Source organism: Pseudogymnoascus destructans, assembly GCF_001641265.1.
Source record: "Pseudogymnoascus destructans isolate 20631-21 unplaced genomic scaffold scaffold_1, whole genome shotgun sequence".
Lineage (NCBI taxonomy): Eukaryota > Fungi > Ascomycota > Leotiomycetes > Thelebolales > Thelebolaceae > Pseudogymnoascus > Pseudogymnoascus destructans.
In genome coordinates, this window is record NW_020167520.1 from 1448955 (window position 1) to 1469559 (window position 20605).

At 47.1% G+C, this 20605-nt stretch overlaps 6 protein-coding genes across 6 annotated transcripts; 5 read left to right on the forward strand and 1 right to left on the reverse strand.

Moving 5' to 3' along the window:
- The first annotated feature begins 395 nt into the window (after positions 1–395).
- VC83_00365 (uncharacterized protein) lies at positions 396–1430 on the forward strand. Its single transcript, XM_024464059.1, has 3 exons — positions 396–665; positions 733–1080; positions 1180–1430. The coding sequence occupies exons 1-3, from the start codon at positions 430–432 to the stop codon at positions 1304–1306; spliced, it is 711 nt and encodes a 236-aa protein (XP_024328103.1). The 5' UTR covers positions 396–429; the 3' UTR covers positions 1307–1430.
- A 1016-nt stretch (positions 1431–2446) lies between these two features.
- On the forward strand, positions 2447–2938 carry VC83_00366 (uncharacterized protein; the record flags this gene model as incomplete). The annotated part of the gene is made up of 1 exon (XM_024464060.1): positions 2447–2938. One exon carries the CDS (start codon positions 2447–2449, stop codon positions 2936–2938), a length of 492 nt encoding a protein of 163 aa, XP_024328104.1.
- Positions 2939–11261: 8323 nt separating this feature from the next.
- VC83_00367 (uncharacterized protein) lies at positions 11262–11752 on the reverse strand (the record flags this gene model as incomplete). The annotated part of the gene is made up of 3 exons (XM_024464061.1): positions 11262–11368; positions 11585–11666; positions 11714–11752. The coding sequence occupies 3 exons, from the start codon at positions 11750–11752 to the stop codon at positions 11262–11264; spliced, it is 228 nt and encodes a 75-aa protein (XP_024328105.1).
- A 1402-nt stretch (positions 11753–13154) lies between these two features.
- VC83_00368 (uncharacterized protein) lies at positions 13155–13796 on the forward strand (the record flags this gene model as incomplete). Its single annotated transcript, XM_024464062.1, has 1 exon — positions 13155–13796. One exon carries the CDS (start codon positions 13155–13157, stop codon positions 13794–13796), a length of 642 nt encoding a protein of 213 aa, XP_024328096.1.
- A 74-nt stretch (positions 13797–13870) lies between these two features.
- VC83_00369 (uncharacterized protein) lies at positions 13871–14581 on the forward strand (the record flags this gene model as incomplete). Its single annotated transcript, XM_024464063.1, has 1 exon — positions 13871–14581. The coding sequence occupies one exon, from the start codon at positions 13871–13873 to the stop codon at positions 14579–14581; it is 711 nt and encodes a 236-aa protein (XP_024328097.1).
- An 84-nt stretch (positions 14582–14665) lies between these two features.
- Positions 14666–15043, forward strand: VC83_00370 (uncharacterized protein; the record flags this gene model as incomplete). Its single annotated transcript, XM_024464064.1, has 1 exon — positions 14666–15043. One exon carries the CDS (start codon positions 14666–14668, stop codon positions 15041–15043), a length of 378 nt encoding a protein of 125 aa, XP_024328482.1.
- Positions 15044–20605: the final 5562 nt, after the last annotated feature.

The window sequence follows — 20605 nt, forward strand, 5'->3', positions numbered from 1 at the left end:
TAGTCAACAGGTAGCACAGGAGCTACAGGACGAGAGGGATGTTGTGCAGCAAGTAGAGCAAGAAATAAGGGCAAGTAGTGGTCGGAAGCCAAGGGAAGAAACCCATGCACGTCGCTGTGGCAAGTGTGGTGAGACTGGACACAATGCGCGCACTTGTCAGATTGTAATAGACAGGTCTGAGGAAGAGGACTCCGAGTAGTTTTAATTAATTTATATTGTTGTGGTGGATTTATCGCAATTCTTATGGGGTAGTCGCGATATTTTGGCACTTTCGCTTGTTTGGCACTTTCGTTATACATGCACGTTAGTTGAAGTTATGGAGCATTAAAAAGTAAAAGGCACTAGCCAGAATAGGCGAAAGGGAATCTACAGGAGACGAATGCAGCAATCCAGAAAAACAACCCACCCCACCCCGCCATCCACCCCGCCATGGCAGACACAGACGTCTCCACCAGCACGCCCGACGCGCAAATCGACCACTCCGCCTCAATCGAGTACTGGTCCGGCATCAATGCGGATGTCGATGGCATGCTTGGCGGATTCCCGCACGTGAGCCGCGTCGATCTGCAAGGGAGCAGGGCGTTGATGGCGAAGCTGGGGGTTTTGGCTGGGAAGGCAGAGGGGGATGCGAAGCCTTTGGGAAGGGCGGTTGATTGTGGGGCTGGGTGAGTGGATTTTTGCTGGAGTGCTGTGTGCCCTGGAGGGAGATGGCTAACGGATTTTTGTGGGCAGGATTGGACGCATTACGAGAGGGCTGTTGTTGTCGCTTGCGGAGAAGGTGGATGTTGTGGAGCCGATTAAGAAGTTTACGGATGCGTTGGCGGATGTGCCGGGTGTGGGGGAGGTGTATAATGTTGGGCTTGAGCTGTGGAAGCCGGCGAGTGGTGCGGTGTATGATCTTGTTTGGAACCAGTGGTGTGTTGGTCACCTGACGGATCTTCAGCTTGTTGGGTATTTGCGGAGGTGTGGAGAGGCGCTGAGGAGGGAGGAGGGGGGGAAGGTGGTGGGGTGGATTGTTGTGAAGGAGAATTTGACGAGCGAGGAGGATGTGTATGATGAGACTGATAGCAGTGTCACTCGGTTTGTCTTCCCTGTTTCTTATGGTGCTGTTTGGCGTCACGTTTATCTTTTGTGGATGGTTTTGGGGGTGCATAGGAGAAATGCTAATATTCGTGATAGGACGGAGGAGAAGTTCAAGGAGTTGTTCAACGAGGCAGGGCTAAAAATTCTGAGGACGGAGTTACAGCGAGGGTTTCCTAGGGAGTTGTATCCTGTGAGGGCGTGGGCTCTACAGCCTATGATCTAAGATAGATGGATGGACATATTATATGTCCATCCATATATATATATATATATAACAGGGTTAGCAATTCGAATATAAACTTGAATACTAGGCTATATTCATATTCATGAATAAAAATTATAACGTGGTTTATCAGCATGTCGCGCACATCACCATGCCGCGCACTTTTCCCCACCCTACTGCCCATCAACTTTAACACGCGGTTTCCCAACCACCCCTAATGGAAATTCATACCTAAAATCTCCTACAAAGATCTATGACGTTCCTAAATCTACACTTCGTGACAGAATGACCAGCCGACCCCCTGTCGTGAATATCGACCAAAAGGTCACAAATTGACTGAACTAGAAGAGGAGGTGATTGTTCAAAAGATACTTGATATGGATACTAGAGGATTTGCACCCCGGCTGGCTAGTGTAGAGGATATGGCGAACTTTATCCTAAAATCGCAAGGAGGGAAACGCGTTAGGAAGCTCTTGGCTCGACAAGAGTTAAAGACGCGTTTTAATCGCGTTTACGACTTCCAAAGGGCCTTATGCGAAGATCCTGAGCTAGCGTGGTTTCAACTAGTTGAGAATATGAAGGCGAAATACAGCATTCTTATGAGCCTTTGAAAACAACGTTGTAATTTTGTGGACTCTATTCTCTCACGGAGGTGTCTGCAGCCATGGCTTTCTCGAAACCAGGGGAAGTCAAAATGGTGCAGCAGCTTGTAATGATGTACGGTTACGCTCGCGCTACATCCCACGGAGCCAAAAAGACTACAGTATTCCGGCTCGCCCGGAATACGCGTAACACGCTTTATATACCACATGTACTGTAACGGCGGCACCCGTTACACAGCTACAGGGCAAGTCCAACTATATCAACTGGACTCGCGAATTCAATTGCGCTACAAAGGCAGCAGATGTCTTCAAGATCTTCCAAGGGCAAACAAAGCTGCTCAAGGATGAACCCTAGCCAGAACAGTATCTTGTCTACAGCAACAGTGCCGAAACAGCTCTTTCACCCAATGTTACTACGCGCTCAAGGGCTGCTCAAGAAATCGATACTGTGCCAACCATCGACAGTGCTCGCAGTCTCCTTGCCTGGCAAGCTGCTGTCAAGAAATGGGAGAGATATCAAGCTAAATCCCGCCTCGCTATGGAGCTCCTTTACAAATGGGTTAGCCCTGGCATCCTCATTGACATTGAGGACATCGATGATCCTGTTGATGCCTATAAGCACATTAAGACACAATATGCTGTCACCAGTCACCGTTCTCGTGAACAAACACTTGAAAAAATCAGTGCCCTATCTCTTACTACAAGTGACAATATGGCCGACTACCTCAATCAGCACAGACAGCACCGAGCCGATCTCAAGAAACTCGAGTACTCGTACTCTGATAACCAATGGTATCAAACATTCTCCTTGGACTCCCATCATCCTATCGAACCTTCAAGAAACAATACGACTGGATCCGTGCGAAGAACCCAGACGAAGAACACGATCTCTCCTTTCTCTTCGACCGTCTCTTTATTGAAGAAGAAGATCAAGAAAACCAGAAGAAGGAACGCAAAGCCAATCAAAAGGACACCGAGTCTAAAGAGAAAGGCAAAGGCCACAAATCTCAAGATGATCGCAGCAACCTGAAATGTACTGGGTGCAACAAATGGGGCCACCTTGAAGAAGCCTGCTGGACTACCCACCCTGAACTCAAGCCAAAGAACATGCGTGCTCAGGAAGGTCAGGATGCCCCAGCAGACAAGCCCAAAGCTGCCTCTACCTCTCACACACAGTCGAGGACCCCACGCCACGCTGCGGCTCTTGCTGCTGCTGACGTCGACAACTTCAAAGCCAACCTTATGGACGCTGCACAGAGTACTATCTTCATTCCTACTTATGCCTCCTGATGACGACATCACACAGACACCCAACTCTAGTCTCGCTGTGATGGAACAGGACGGGCAGGACGTAGATAGCGATGCAATTGGATTAGCCTCTCATTTTCAATCTCAACGTCAACGAAGTGCCATTACAGCTCTTGTTGTAGGTGATTTTGAAACAAAAGATGCATGGCTTATAGACTCTGGTGCAAACATGCACATTACAAATAATAATAAATGGTTTACCCAACTTTATCCTTTGAAGGTCCAAATCAAAACTGCGGATGGCGCTACCTCTCTTGACATCCGTGGCGGTGGTATCATTCAACTCCCAGTCCTACAGTCGAATGGAAAAACGACTATGGTATCATTCTCTGATGTTGCATATGCGCCAAACGGACGCTGCAATCTACTCTCGCTTCATAGCTTCCTCTCTGTTACACAGACACATGCAAGGGCTACTGTTGAGAATGTTACCTTTTATAATAAGGAAAAAGGGGAAATGGCATCTGCAACACAGAAAGATGGTCTCTACTACATGCGCCTTAGCAATTCTGCGCCAACCATGTTGGAAAGTGCCTTCCTTTCCCAAGCCGATACACAAGTTATGCCTAACGTACTCAACCCAAATGATCCAGTATGGATGTGGCATCGGCGACTTGGTCGAAGTAGCTCCCATGCCCATCTGCATGTAAGACGCTCGTAAACTACTCTTGCAAGAAACTTGGTGAAGATATCCGCGATGTTGTTTTGAGTGTCGACACGATGTGTAGTTATTTCTTTATCGTCAACAACTTTTTCTCGAATATAGTGGTACTTGATATCAAGATGTTTGGACCGAGAGTGAAGCTCTGGATTTTTTGTGAGTTTCAGGGCTGAGTTGTTATCAATAAAGAGAGGAACTCGGTCGATGTAGCATCCTGGAATTTGAAGATTGTTAATGAAGTTCTTAAGCCAAATAGCTTGTTTAGCTGCTTCTGAGGCTGCGATGTATTCTGCGTCCATAGTAGAGAGAGCGACGGTCTTTTGGCGTTGTGAACGCCATGCAACAGGGCCTCCGCCAATGAGAAAGATGTACCCTCCAGTTGATTTGCCGTGTTCTCCGCCATGATTGCTATCAGAGAAACCGTGAAGGTTGATTCCAGCACTTGTCTGTATCGAATTCCTTTAGTAGGATTAGTAGCAACGTATGCACAGATTTGTTCAACTGCGTCCATATGGCTTTGATTTGGATTTGAGGCATAACGTGCAGTGTATCCAGTTGAGAAAGATATGTCAGGACGAGTATTATTAGCTAGAAAGTTAAGAGACCCAATCTTTGACTGATAATTGAGTTTGAACTCGGGGTTAGCAGCAGTTGCATCGTTTTGAGTGAGTGTTGTTCGCGAGTTGCCAGGAGTAAAGCTTTGTGGGGCACGAGTAAGGTTATATCACGAGAGTACTTGCTGCGCATACTGCCCTTGATGGATAGTGACTTCTCCTGGTTGCTGTTTTACGTGCAATCCTAAGTAGTAGGAGAACTCGCCCTTATCGGTCATTGCAAAGATTTGGGAGATGTGCGATTTGAAATGATTTATGGCAGTAAGCTCTGGCCCGAAGATGAGCATGTCGTCAACCCATAAAGCAAGGATAATATGAGACTTGTCATGTAGGAAGATACATGGATCGTAGTCAGACACTCGCCAATTAGACTTGAGCATAGTGTGTCAGAACTTATCATACCATGCCCGAGGTGCCTGTTTGAGGCCGTACAGCGCTTTGCGGAGTTGGAGAGCTTTGCCATGAGGAATGGAGACTCCTGGTGGTGGTTTCATATATACTTCTTCCTCTAGGTTTCCATTGAGGAAAGCAGTTTTTACATCCATCTGATGAATGTGCCAGCCGAGCACGGCAGCAAGGGCAAAGAGTACTCGAAAGGAGTCTGCTGTCATACTGACATTCGTTGCACTCAGTTTGCTATCAAACTCAAGAGCAAACTTAGAAATCTCCTCCTCAAACCTACAAGTCACTATACATATTTTGGCTTATCACACCAACAACAAGAGCAATACTACTCAACGATTGCTACAACCCTCTATGATTCATTACATGTCATCGCCCCTTAGTTACTGGGCTGATATTACCACATAGCATATCTCTACAACCCTCTATGATTCATTACACATCATCACTCCTTAGCTACTGGCTAATACTACCACATGACATATCTCTACCAACTAGAGGCCTAGGAACATGAATGATAGCTCTAAAAGCTTCTACAACCCTCTATGATTCATTACACGTCATCGCTCCTTAGTTAACCACAAGATTGGTTAAGTTATGACATAATTTGTTATAGGGGTACTCTGACCTTGGACCTCCTTTCACTTCCTATAGGCTAGGAACCTAAGAGATGGTTCTATGGGATTCTCTTACGTTGACTACAGTTACCAAGCCTGGTTAGTCATGGAAAGTCTTGGAAAATGAGAGAACTACACTACTTTAGCATAAATAGGATTGCCCTTTCCTTAAGAAAGGGCAAGCAGACAATACAGTAAATCGACTATCACATACTTCCACGTCTTTTCCAAGCTTCCAAGCATTGATATTGTTACTCCTTGTTTTTGAAAAGTCAGTGAGTTGCTAACCTCTGACTTATCCCTGAGTTCTCAGACTCAACATTTATTTACAACTTGTCTAAACCACTCCACTACATCATACATTATGTTAACGTACTCCACAAGCGAGCGGCGCACACAAGTGAGTGGCGCACGCATCACGAATTCTATAACTCTAGAGGTTAATTTCACAACAATACAATTTATTAAACCCTATAGAACTACCCTAATTAGAAACCTCCCTTAATGGACACGTACGGGCAGTATGCGCGAGTGATTTACACATACTACACGTCCGTGGTGCACGAGTTTGTGGCTCTGTAGGTTGACCTGCAACCCTACCTACAATATCTATATCTGCTGTTTGTAGTCGATCTAGGCCCTCCTGGACTGTCAAAACACCTCCTTTAGCTACATACGACCTCCTTACTGCTCTCTTCTTCTTTTGTCTTTCATTTTCGGTCCGCAATTGCTTGTTTTCCTCCGTTAGAAGAGCCGCATTATGCATAGCCATTTGACAGCCTTTAACTAGCTGCTGGAACGCCTGATCTGTAGGACTTGATAAACCTGCTGTACGACGTTGAATGCGCCCCTTAATTGCTGTAGCCTGAAGCTCTAATTGACTAGCATTATGAGGCGTTTCGGGTACCCAACAGTCTTGTAGGGCAGGAAGAAGCAGAGGTGGAGTTGGCGTCCGTAACTGAGTATTAAGCTTTGACAGCACTCGTTCTGGGTCGTACGGGACTAGACCTGTAGCTGCAAACCCACTACGGACCACATTAAGGGCCATAGACTCTTTGCGGGCCGAAAGGTAGGCTGTAAGGAAATCCGGTTTGTCAATATGGTTTAGTCCAACCCGCATATATCTTTCAATTTGTTGTCCATATGACCGTTTTAGAACCGCAAAACAGCTAACGTCTAATGGCTGTAAGAGATGTGATGAATGCGGCAGCATGCAAAGCGTAATAATTGAGTGCTCGGACAGAATAGGTCAAACTCTGGAGTCGAATGGCTCCCGTGTCCGTCGAGAATAAGAAGCCGATAAACCCCCTTCGTACGGTCCTTTGTATGCTTCTGAAATACGTCCGTAAGCCTTGCTTGGCTTACGTCCGTCCACCCGTTTTCACTAACTGCAATTGTCCAGTCTAAAGGCAAAGTGTCTGTGTACCAAGTCGATATATGAACCTTGCCCTCAAAAATAACCATTGCTGGCAAGCTCCATCCGTCTGAAGATATTGATTCAATAACAGTAACCCATTCGCGGTTCCCTGGCTGTACGCAAACTGGCTTGCCAGCCCGCTCAGAACCTGTAATTACCTTCGCGGTCGTGACTACTCCCATTTGAAACCCAGTCTCGTCAAAGTTGTAGATGTCCTCCTCTTGAATCCCATATTTAGCAATTGTATTCCGTACAAGCCAAAACCAGTCCCGAATAATCGTAGGATCTTCGCATTTTGCCCGCTGATAGTCGTATTTACGGGTGTATTTTGATTGGAGGGAGTTGTGTCGTCGTACGAAATTATAAACCCAGTTCTGGCCAACTGTAGGAGTCTGATCCTGGTCTGCGTCAGTCCGTTTTTGAAGAAGTAGATTTGCCATTTGTCGAAAGGAATTAGCTCTAAGTGGTAGGCCTCGTTCCTCCATAGATAATATCCATTGGATAAGTGTTAACTCCTCAGTAGCTGTAAGTTTGAGGTTTGCGGACCGTAAATCGCGTCGCGCGGTCCGTCCTTTAACGCGCGCCCGCAGAGTGGACTCAGGAAGATCGTACGCGACCGCAGCACCTCTAACACTCGTAAAATGGCCGTTTTTATAGGCTTGAAGTGCAAGAGTCATTCGACCCTCTTTGTGGATTAATTGCAGGTCAATTGGTTGAGACATATTGATTTAAAGGATACTATACGCGTTAGAGTTCGTGATGCGTGCGCCACTTACTTGTGTGCGCCGCTGGCTTGTGGAGTACGTTAACGTATTTTGACAAGCGAGCTGCGCATGCATGCGAGCTGCGCACTCCCTACGAATTCTACAACTGTATTAGTCAATTTAACAACAACACAATTTATTAATCCTTATAGAACTATCCTAATTTTAAACCTGCCTTAATGGACATGTACGTGCAGTATGCTCAAGTGATTTACACATACTACACGTCCGTGGCGCACATGTTTACGGCCCTATAGGCGGACCCTCAACCTCGCCCGCAAGCTCTATATTATCTATTTCCGATCGATTTAAGCCCTCCTGAACTGTCAAAACACCTCCGCTAGCTATGTACGACCTCCTTACTGCTCTCTTCTTCTTTTGTCTTTCATTTGCGGTCCGTAATTGCCTGTTTTCCTCTACAAGAAGAACAGCGTTGTGCATAGCCATTTGACAGCCTTTGACTAGCTGGCGAAGTGCTGTTCCGTAGGACTAGAAGAACCAGTAGTACGACCCTGGAAAAGCCCTTTAACTGTCTTAGTCTGGAGCTCTAGTTGAGCAGCGTTATGAGGTGTTTCGGGTACCCAACGGTCCTGCTCAGAAGAAATAGCCACGGGCGGAGTTGGTGTCCGTAACTGAGTATTTAGCTTCTCGAGTACCCGTGTAGGGTTGTACCTTACCGGGGTCCCAGCCAAATTTTTAAGAGTGGTGGGACCGTTTTGAGGCCGTTCAGAAAAAAGAGCGGGCAGCCCACGGTTTCCTGGTCCGTGCACCCATGGAGGGACCGTTTCCTACACCAACCATTCCTGATCTCGAATGGTTAAAGCCTTGAGTCAGTAAATAGAATGTAGATAGTTGTAGAATCATGAAATTGACTTACCATTCTGTATCTTGCTCCCGTGGTTGTGTTTGGGCCATGATTACCCATTAAATCGAAATGGATCGATCATGGCGACCCAAAAGATTGATCGAAAGCGCTTCCGCCTTGGTGATGGCGCCATTCTTGTCACAGTGAACGGTCATACAGCCGCCATAAGAATGGAACTGATGGCGGCAGTCAGTATCCTTGGAGCAGATTGTTCAAGCCATGGTTGGCGCATTGGGAGTGGGGTTCGGGGGCTGGCGGCAGCTTATCGCGGCAGCTCATCACAGCGATGAATGGGATTGGGATTCGGGGGCCAGCGGCAGCTCATCGTGGTGATGTATGGAATAGACCTATAGATAAGTTAGCATAGAATTGAATGATATAGCTGGACCAGATACTCGTGATGGCAAGAACGCGCTAGCATCAGGGGAAATGGGTATGGCAGCGGCGGCAGGATCTTGAGTCGTGGATCAACACAGAAAAGATATCAGAAAGCCAAAAGGAAAGCTGACAGAAAGAGAGAGATGGATTCGGCAAATTTGGCGGCGGGCGGCAAGATCTCAAGTCCCAAATCAACGTCAAAGCAAAGAGAAGCAAACCAAGCAAAGAAAGCTAACAGAAAAACAGCTTACTAGGGCAATATCCTATGTTGGTTGATAGCTAGAACGACATGCCAGCCTCAATATACAACCATGTGTGGATAAGCTGTAGCACCCTTCGGAGTAGGGAAGCTGGTATTGGGGCTGCTGTGATCAGAATGATCACAGCGAAGGTTGTGGTAGGAGTTCTTCTGGCGCCGGCAAAGTTGGAGTAATCCACATATTGGTCACGAAGAAGATGGAGAGAAAGAAGGCACTAGGAACAATCTTTCATTGTATATAGCTTCAATAGCTTCAATAATATAGCCATCTCTGATGCAAATTCCAGCCCTAACTGCCCAAATCTGATGACATAGCCCGCCTAGCCCGACAGCCATGCGACATGAAGCCTACAATATTCCATGATTCCAGCTGCCCCCAAAACCATATCTCCAGCCAGCCTAGCAATACCATCGCAGAGATATACTCCACGGAAAATCCATTATCCCAAGCCAAGCCAGTATTCATGCAGCATTACACCACTGCCACAAAAGCTCATCCGTGGCTGTAAGTTTCCTTCATCTCAAACAGAAGGAACAAAAAGGTTGTTGCGGCCACTTGTTGTCCACATCGGGGGTCCTCCTCTCACATCTGGCGCTGGCAGCTTCGAGAACGTCAGGAAGTAATCGTCACCTTTCACCAGCTCACTGAATGTGAGAGCCTTTGGTGCTTTGCCGTTGGTAGTCTTGTAGACCACCTCGAAAAAGGCATCGCGTTTGAGTAAGTCGTATGTCTCTAAGAGTGAGAATTGTTCCATATATTTTGTCAAATTTGTGCGTGAGTGCGGGTGTGTAATGGTGGGTGCACCAGATGTGAGAATCTAGCCACCCAAGGAAGGGATGAATTTACTAAGACAACACACTGTCTTAGGAAAAAGAGCCAAAGGGTCGTAGCTTAGACTATTCCATAACGCAGCAATCAGGTGTGTGATGTAGTGAAGTGGTTCAGACAAGTTGCAACAAATGTTGAGTCTGGGAACTCAGGGGTAAGTCAGAGGTTAACACCTCACTGACTTTTCAGAGTAACAAGATAAATGCTTGGAAGCTTGGAAAAGACGTGGAAGTATGTGATAGTCGATTTACTGTATTGTCTGCTTGCCCTTTCTTAAGGAAAGGGCAATCCTATTTATGCTAAAGGAATGTAGTTCTCTCATTTTCCAAGACTTTCCATGACTTACCAGGCTTGGTAACTGTAGTCGACGTAAGAGAATCCCATAGAACCATCTCTTAGGTTCATAGCCTATAGGAAGTAAAAGGAGGTCCAAGGTCAGAGTACCCCTATAGACAAATTATGTCATAGACAAATTATGTCATAGACAAATTATGTCATAACTTAACCAATCTTGTGGGTAACTAAAGAGCGATGACATGTAATGAATTATAGAGGTTCGTAGGAGCTTTTAGAGCTATCATTCATGCTCCTAGGCCTCTAGTTGGTAGAGATATGTCATGTGGTAGTATGAGTGATGTCATGTAATGAATCATAGAGGGTTGTAGAGATATGCTATGTGGTAATCGGCCCAGTAACTAAGGAGCGATGACGTGTAATGAATCATAGATGGTTGTAGCAATCGTTGAGTAGTATTGCTCTTGTTGTTGGTGTGATAAGCCAAAATATGTATAGTGACTTGTAGGTTTGAGGAGGAGATTTCCAAGTTTGCTCTTGAGTTTGATAGCAAACTGAGTGCAACGAATGTCAGTATGACAGCTTTCTTCGAGGCTCAAGTAGTGGCACACGAATTGGAAAACTTCAAAGAAGTTCTCCGGAGTAAAACGTCTTTGAAATGTCTTCACAAGGTCCTTCATATTACCACAAGACGCAAGGAGCCCCGATTCGTCAGCCTCCATGGCTGTTTTGACATGCGCCTAAGATATGTGAGACCATACCTTAATATGTTTTGTAGATCCAATTACTTACCAAGATGTCATTCCGAAGATGATACTTCCAGCCTCGCATCTTGTCCTGGATAAGGCAGCGCAAACTCTCGAACGCCCGTGAATACGGGGGCAAGTTTGGGACCACTTTGTGGATTGCTTCTTCCTTTAAACCAGGGAGGTCATGTGTGAAATGTTACAGCAGAAGAAATTGCGCCTTTCTATCAATTGCATCGGTTTTCTCCTTCCAGAAACCTTCCGGGTCTTGCGAGAAGTTTGCAGCTTGATAGACATTCATTTCAGCTGTAATTATTTGGTCAAGCCGTCCTGGGTGTACATTTCCAATGGCCTTTTGCCCTTAACTTTCAACCATTGCGCCGGCTGCTTCAGCTTCAGCAGTGCGCTGCTGTGCGGATGCACGCTTCCTTTTTTTGGATGAGGCAGATGCAGTGTTGCGGACGTATAATCAGAGGGCGCTTCTTGACAAAGCTGGTTTGTCCTGGGTCAGGGTAATCTTACGCTCAGAGAGCTGGTCATGGCCGTCGTTTGATGCATGTTCTGACAGATCATCATCGAAAACGCTGCGACTTCGAAGGAGGGGCTAAATAGGCATTAGTTATAAGCATAGAAAGATAGAAAACAACTCACATCAATGTCTGACTCTGTATTGTTAGGCGTCAGAGGCATAACGCGGGACCGTTTCTGCGGTGGAACAAATGGTCGAATTTTGATGAGAGTGATGAACAGAATGCCTAGTTTGATAGAAATAAACAGAGAGATTTGCCTACTGGCGCAAGATAACAGACAGAATATGAAATTGAATAATATAAACGATGAAAGACTTACGATAGGTAGGCAGTAATGGTGGAAATGGCTTCAAATCCCAAAACGGTCACGTGACCACTGTGATTCACAGCCGTTTCTCACTTTTCCACCTCATCACCAACCTCACTTCGTGTCAACACTGCCCACAGAAGAAAGAAGAAGTAAGTCAAGGAAAGAAAGGAATCTTGATCATTACTAATTGTTTTATAGGTTCACACAAAGCCTCAGAACAGAAGCAAAGTTCAGCAAACGTGTCAGACTGATAACTTGCCGAAACAACCTCACTGTCTGGAGCAAATATCCTTGTGTGTTCACCTCACGGCATGAGTTTTTCTCTCTGAACTATCCTCCGACCCATCTACAGCTTGGCCACTTATACCTCCAACCTGTTTGTATCTTGGCAGCTTATGCCTGTGCCTCGTTGCCCTCAAGTTCACCAACCAAACTGATATACTGAGGCTAGAAAAAATTGTTAGCAAAGATACTCCCCCCGCAGCACTAGAAACACCAAGTTCTTTCGAAGCTGTTCTCTCCAGCTACCAAACAAATCTCTCGAATCGCCTTAGCACTGGAAATTCTCTCTAGATATCAAATGTCCCTGGGTATCCAGCCCCATCACCAATCCATTACCAAAAGCCCCCGGGTATCCATCCCTGTCAACAATCCATCACCAAAACATCCTAGGCATCCAGCCCTGTCACCAATCTATCGCTGAAACATCCTGGGCATCCAGCCCTGTCATCAATCTATTGCTGAAAGCTCCTAGGCATTGTGAGCTGTCGCTGAAATATCCTGGGCATCCAGCCCCATCACCGATCTATTGCTAAAAGCTCCCAGGCATCGTGAGCTGTTGCCAAAACATCCCAGGCATTGTGAGCTGTCGCCAAAACATCCCAGGCATTGTGAGCTGTCGCCAAAACATCCCAGGCATTGTGAGCTGTCGCTAAACCACATCTCAGCTCCTCGAGGACATTCAAATCTCTTGCTGCTGAGAACTCTTAGCTCCTGTCAAACCACGTCTCCAAGGTGGTCAGCTGACACATGCTGTGCTTCATCAACAGTCCCCCCCCCCCCAAACAGAATTTTGCTCAGAGCTTCCAGGTTTTCCTAGCCCTGGAAAAATCCAAGATATCTTAAACACCTCATTTGGAGGTTGGAAATATAAAGTGGATTTGGGTGCAACTGGACTTGAGCCAAAAACCAGAAGATTGGTCGACTGCAACCACCCAATACATAGGTCAGCCATAGCTGGCTATCTTTGGCAATGCCTCCTCGACCCTTGCGATCTCGACTGAAGAAGAGGGCACATTTGTTCCGGGCTTCAATCCCTAGGCCCAGTGCACCAGCAGTCGACAGTGGTGGACATAATGCATTAGGTATACAGGCAGGAAACCATGGAGATCAGCCATCAGATACAAGTATACAGTTTAACGCTATGATTAATGGCGATACTAGTGATGACTATGATAATGACTATGACACAATTGGCAGCAACAGCGATTCCGATATCGACATGCCCCTGCCCCAACCCCAAGATCTCCAGGAAATCACCGAGAAAGCAATCCAGGATCTTTCAGGCCACATTCCTGTGGATGATCCTGCCACGACAGTTCCATATGCTGACACTGCCAGAAACGACGTCTTTGTGCTAGAGATCCCTATAGAGGACTTCCTTCCTGATGACTTGAGGATGCCCCCTCCCCCCGTTCCAGCCGCCGCTGAACACGCTTCCATCCTCGGCGAAGATGATTCTGAGCTTGTCCAGCACAACCGATCATCACAGCCATTCAGCCCATACCTGGCGTTCATGGCCATGTGGGCCGAAAGTACAATCTGTCCTGGCAGGCCTATCAAGATCTTAATGAGGGATTACCTCTCGGACAAGATCTTAATATCAAAGCAGTAGAGTTGCCACGAGATGTTACAACTCTAAAGAAACAGTTTATGGCGCAACTGCCATTGCTCCCACTACGGCACAAGATGGTTGATCTCAACCAAGAGAAGCTCCCGACAATGATGCCGGCGGAGAAGACAGGCCCAAAAAAGGACCGCCAGGCTGATGCACACTGGTTTGATGTTGCAACATTGGTAACTGCAATATTGTCAGTGGAAGACCTCCACAAGGACTTCTGGAAGGGACTCGGGGCATTCGTGGATACCCCAAACGAGATATGGGAAAGTGACGTGTGGCTTTGCTCGCTGCGGACAACGTCTGGAGAGCATATTACATTCTCTGATAGACTACCAGTTATCTGCTCTGAGTTTGTGGAGTATAACTCGAAGAAGAAAGGCGGCGTCCGAGTTTGCCGAGTTTATAGCATTGGAATCGATAAAAGAAGAGATGCCATCGAGAGAGGCAAGCCAGTTGTAAAGATCCAGATGGTCTATTCAACAGCTGAGTTATCACCAAAGATCAGAAACATTGGGTCTGAATTGCCAGTCCCACTGACTCGCCTTGAGAAGCTCTTATCCGAAGATGACTTCAAGTTTGTTTTGCCCAAGGATTTAGTCCAGCAGCTTGATATAACGGTAGACTACACGTTTGGGAACGGGATTCTAGGTCAACAGAATCATGGCTTCAAACCACAGTCACAAATCAGAAGGGTGTTGAACACCATGCACGAAGAGATACGGCCGGCTGCACAATCCCACCCACATGTGGCGGAGCTTGAACTGAAGGCCTACGGGTGAGAATGGATAGTTAAAGCCCTCGAACAAGGCTTTAACTCAGTCCCATGGCTCATGTTCATTGATGGTTTTGGTTTGTATCGCAATATGTACCGATCAATGACTGGTGTGTATGTTACACTTGCTGCCCAGCCCCTTAAGACGCGGATGCATCGTGCAAATGTCTTTGTGATCACTCTTGGACTGCATGGGTCAAACCTGGATGATGTTCTGCTGTCCATTTTGGACCTCCCAAAGCTGGATAGGGGCATGTCCCTTAATATCAATGGCGAGAAAAAGCTGGTTATGGCTTTTATGCTAGGATATATTAGGGACATGCCCCAGCAGAACGATAATGCTGGGATACTACGCCAGAATGCAGCCAAGGGCTGCAGAAGCTGCTTGGCCTCGAAAGAGGAGCGTGGAGACATCCACTTTGACTACATGAGGCTTGGCCGATACCACCATCACCAAGTCCAGCTCTGAGAGCATAGAAGCACACTTCCTCCTGCAAAAAAGAAGGCATGGTACCAGCAATGGGGGATGTGTGAAACCGAGCCTGCGTTGTTCAAAATATCACCAGCGCTTGATATTGTGCTGAGTCGGCCTCCGGATGTGTGTCATTCAGAATATGGCAGGCAAGGGAAGCAATCCCAGCTTCTCCTCACAACTGTAACGCTGACTTCTAAACGATAGAAGACACAGAGGTTCTCTTGCATAAAGGTTTACTTATCAGAGGAGGCAGGGGATTAGACACAAAGGCTTCAAGTAACACGTTACTAGTATATAACAAATACTGTATTGAGTTGAGCACGAAGCTCCTATCTAAGGAAATACTATCTACTTATATAGTGGCGTCGTGCCTCATGGGTAATCTGGATAGTTGGCGGATAGCTAGATATTCAGGATAGTTCGTGGATAGCTCAACTATCCAATATCCACTAGTTTCTGCAACTATCCATTAGCCCCGTCACATGGCAGCCTACCCCGCTTCCCACTGTGACTCGCACGTCACGTTATGTGACTCACACGTCACGTTACTAGGCCCTGGCCCTGTAACCATGACATCATGTTACTATAGCCGTAACACTAGGTCCTCCTCCAAAAGGCCTAGTCCCTTAGGTCTTGCTGATTAAGGAATCGCTTACTTAAGTAGGGTGATGCCCACTTAATTGTCAAGCAGGTTGCGCTGCTTACCATATCTTCTAGTAGACACATAAAAATCAAAGAATGTCATCTTCTTGCAGACCGTATTGAAAAGAACGGCAACCTAATGTCGCCATGTTCCAGCTGTCTTCACAACAATCGATTCTGTATTGTTGTTGCTGGTAGTCATCGTTGTAGTGAATGTACTCGTCGCAATTCCAAATGCAACGCTTGCGCCCCTTCTCCAACTGATTGGGAGAAGCTTCGAAAAGAAGAAGAGCGTCTTGAGGTAGAAGAGGAAGCAGCGGCATCTCAGGAGCGAGAGGCTCACCTCTGTGCTCAAGAAGCATATGCCCGTCGCATGCGTCTTCGCAAACAGCAGAAGGCTCTCAAAACCTGCGGTGTTGAGATGCTGCGTCGTGGTCTGAAATCTTTGGACGAATTGGATGAAGCAGAGGAGAAGGAGTGTAGGGAGGCAGAGGTCAAAGGGACTCTCTTGCACAGCCCTTCTACTGCCGTTTCCGAGGGTGCTGCCCCTGACCAGGACCTTTTCGTGGCCCTGTCTCCTGGCTTCTTTGATCGCTTGGGTGTCGACGGCGAAACGCCTCCAGTAGCTCTGGACAGCTAAGGTTTCTGACCGTTTCCCATGAATTGTCCGTAGGTTCGTAACCTTTCCATTTTATCAAAAACTCTTCTTTGCGTCCTACTAACCTTCTGTCTAGGATCGCTTCGACTTCGTATTCAACAATCTCATTCTCTGGTTGAAGTTCTGTATCTGTCGCAATTGGGGTATTTCCTCTTGCTGGTTCCAGTAGTGAGACATGAAATACCGGGTGTAGTCTAGACTTCTTGGGTAGCTGCAGTCTGTAATTAACTGAGCTGACTTTGTTCAATATTTTGAATGGTCCCAATTTCTTGAAGTCCAACTTTGTACTTGGTCGTTTCGTTTTGATATGTTTCCGGAGTAGGTATACTTTATCCCCCTCCTTGAAGGCAGGTTCCATACTGCGCTTCTTGTTTGCATACGCGGCAGATCGTTCATTTAAGAATTGGATGTCTGTCGCGAGTTGTTCATGGAACGATTTCAGTTGTTCCACAGCGATCATAGCTTGTTCTGCTCTTGATTCATCCGGTCGTGGTTGTCTATATGCCTCTGGCTGATAGCCGTAATTGGCAAAGAACGGTGAGACTTTTGTTGCTTCGGTCATCGCGCTGTTATATGCGAACTGTGCGATGGGTAATATCTGAACCCAATTGTCTTGTTGGTGGTTGACATAACTCCGTAGGTATTGTTCAAGGGTTTGATTCAGTCTTTCTGTTTGACCGTCTGTTTGGGGATGGAAAGCTGTTGATAGCTTATGATTTGTTCCCAAAAGTGCCATTAAAGATTTCCAAAATTTCGAAGTAAAAAGCTTGTCTCTATCTGAGATGATTTCTTCTGGCATCCCATGATCGGCTAATATGACTCGAATGAAGGTATATGCGAGCGCCTCGGCGTCGCTAGCTTCTAGATATGGTATAAACTTCCCATATTTCGTGAGTCTTTCCGTGATGACGAGGATAGAGTCGTATTCTATTCCTGTTAACGGGTCCTTGGAGGGTGGAAGCTTGACGACGAAGTCCAAAGCTATTGATTTCCACGCTCCTTTTGGTACTGGTGTCGACTTGAGTTGTCCGTATGGCAGGTGCCTATTGGATTTTGACTTGCTGCAAATGTCGCACTCTCTTACCACTGTCTCTACCTGCTTCCTCATACCTGGGAAGTAGTAGTGTCGGGTGATTCGTTCGAAGGTTCGTGTTACTCCCTGATGACCGTGTGCTGGTAACGAGTGTTGTTCTTGCACCAGCGGGCGTCTCATTTGACTTGGGACATACACTAACCCTTTGTATCGAATCAATCCTTGTTCGTCGATGGCGAAGTCGCCTTCGACTTTGGACAAGACTCGCTTGGCGCATTCGTCTGTTGCGTAAGCTTTCTTGAGTCTTTCCTCGAGTTCTGTATCTTCGATGACTGAGATCGTCGCTAGTAACTCATTGTACTGTATTCCTGCATCTGTTTTCTTCAGAATTGCTCTAGGTCTTTCTTCCTTTGGGCCGGCGTAGTCGGTCCGTCTGCTGAGAGCGTCTGCTCTTGCATTCTCGGAGCCCTTGCGATAGGTTATCGTGAAGTTGTAGGCTGCGAGGGTTTCTGCCCAGCGGACTTGTCTGTGGTTTAAAACCTTGGTCGTGGTGAAGTATATGAGGTTCTTGTGATCCGTCCATACCTGCACCGGGTAGGTGGGTCCCTCAAGATATACTCGCCACTGCTCAAAGGCAACGACAATAGCCAGTAGCTCCTTGTTGTGGATGTCGTAATTGAGTTCCGCGGGTGACAGTTTCCTAGAGTAGTACGCGATTGGTTTGAACTTACCGTTCTCGTCTGGTTGATTCAGACATGCTCCAATTGCGAAGTCAGAAGAGTCCGTTTCGAGGATGATCTTCTTTGCAGGGTCAAATGTAGCAAGGATAGGTGCTTCCGTGAACTTCGTCTTAAGTTCCTGGAAAGCAGCCTCTGCCTTGTCCGTCCATTTGAATTCGAGATCCTTTCTGGTAAGCTCCGTGAGTGGTTGAGCTACCTTGGAATATCCTGAGATGAATCTTCGGTAGAAGTTGGCGAAGCCTAGGAAGGCTTGCACTTCCTTGACCGTGGTCGGTGTTGGCCATTCCAACACTGCCGTTACTTTTGCTTGGTCCATCTTGATGCCGTGCGTTCCGATAATGTAACCCAAGAATTCGACTTGGTTTTTATGGAACTCGCACTTCTCTGGTTTGAGGAGTAAGCTGTACTCCTTTAGTTTCTTCAGGACGAGTTTGACATGCTTGACATGCTCCTCCTTGGTTGCTGAATACACCAGGACATCGTCTAGGTAGACAATGGTAAAGATGTCTAAGTATTCGTGCAAAGCATCATTCATCAGTCGTTGCATGGATGCGGGTGCGTTTGTTAGCCCAAAGGGCATGACTTGATACTCGAATAGGCCATAGCGGGTGCGGAATGCTGTTTTCCACTCTTCCCCAGCCTTGATTCGGATCAGGTTGTATGCTCCTCGCAGATCTAGCTTACTGAAGATCTTTGCTCCTTGAAATCTATCGTGTAGTTCGTTGATTAATGGCAGGGCATACCTGTCCTTGATTGTGATGTTGTTCAACGCTCGATAGTCCACACATAACCGTAGGGAGCCGTCTTTCTTTGGTACGAAAAGCACCGGACTTCCTGCTGGTGATGTGGATGGTCTGATGAATCCTTTCGCTAGGTTATCATCAATGTACTCCTTAAGTACCTTCAGCTCCTTTTCCGATAGCTGATATATTGGTCCAAACGGTGGACTCTTGTCTTTCTCCAAAGGTATCTCGTGATCCCATGGTTGGTGCTTAGGAAGCGCCTCGTTCTTAGGGCCTTCCTGGAATAATTGCTCGTATTCCTTGTACTCCACCGGTATACTCGTCGGTGAGGATGCCTGGGCTAGGTCATCGAGCTCGGAGGTTGCACATAACTCCTTCCGGCCCTGGGAGGGTTTCTCCCGTTGTCGCGTGTCCGTCCGTTGTTCACACGCGCACTGGCTCATCACAACTTTCTCGTTCCACCAGTCGATCTGGGGGTTGTGTTTCTTGAGCCATGGCACACCAAGGATGCACGCATGGTTGTCCATGTGCACGATGTCAAACTGAATCGTTTCCTTGTGCCCGTGTAGCATGACCATTTCCAATGGGACCGTTTCGTGGGTCACCATTCCTTCATTAGTCGAGATGGGCTCTCCATCTACGACCATTAACGGGTATGGTTCAGTTTTCAATTGTGTCTTGAAACCTTGCGTGTCTGCTACTTTCTTTGTCATAAAGTTGCCCGTCGCTCCTGAGTCAATCATTGCTCGGAGGTGTCGCTGTTGTATCTTAGCGACCACATATAGTTGCATGCTGCCCGTCGTGGCGCATAGCTGGTCTGTACTAGGCCTCTTCGTGTCGCTCGCCGGTGGCCTACCGTCAAGGACTCCTAGTTTTTTGACTCGTCCGAGGAAGGATAGTATTCATCCGCTTCCAATGGTGGTCCTTGGGGAGATCGTTTCCCTCGCTCTTCTGCTTTGTCTAGCAGATGTGGGTATTTCTCGTATACCTGTTCGCTTTTGATAGGCAAGTCCCCTTCAGACTGGCTTCGCCTGAGGGCGTGAACTTGCTCTGCGTCTCTGAAGTGTATCCTGGGCGAGGATCGGGGAAACAACTGATTCTGGTGTTTCTTTTTCCAGTGGAGCTTGCAGTCATCTTTGCTGCAATACTCCCAGTAGACATACGCGTGCCAGGGATGATCAGTCTCTGTTGCGTCTGTCGTTGATAGTTCCCGCTGTCCTCTCACCCATGCACTATCTTCCCTCGGAGGCGTGGAGAACGTGTCTAGTTGCTCCATGGCTCTCCGCTCTCGTCTTCTGGGGTGCTTTCGCCGTTTATTCCCCAGTCCTGTTTGCTCACAAACGTTGCGTTCAACTGTCCTGTCCCCGAGGCGTTGTAACTTCCCCGGCCTTGCCAGGTAGCATTGAGTTGTTTGCCGACTTTGCATCCGCCGTTCCCTTTCTTTGGCTGTCTGCAGTCTCGGGCCATGTGGCCTGGCTTGTCGCAGTTAAAACAGAGTCGTTCCTTGAATTGTCTGTCTTTCTTAGGGTCACGGGGTCGTCCAGGTTTGAACGTGGCATCGAGTTCCATTGGGTCCGACCAACGGTTGTCTCGCGGGTGTTGATCCCGTCGTCTGCCCTCGTTTCCCCGGTAGGGGTAACTTTTCTTGGGCTTGTCATAGGTCCGACGTTCCTTCTGGAATTCGTATAGTCGATTGTCGATTCGGACCGTATGTTCGATTAGCGCTACCATGTCCGTTGG

Bases quoted from the DNA above. Each gene is read 5' to 3' on its own strand.
- VC83_00365 (XM_024464059.1), top strand. From the start codon at position 430: ATGGCAGACACAGACGTCTCCACCAGCACGCCCGACGCGCAAATCGAC. The intron at 666-732 runs GTGAGTGGATTT...TTTTGTGGGCAG, and splicing joins GCGGTTGATTGTGGGGCTGG to GATTGGACGCATTACGAGAG. The intron at 1,081-1,179 runs GTTTGTCTTCCC...TATTCGTGATAG, and splicing joins ACTGATAGCAGTGTCACTCG to GACGGAGGAGAAGTTCAAGG.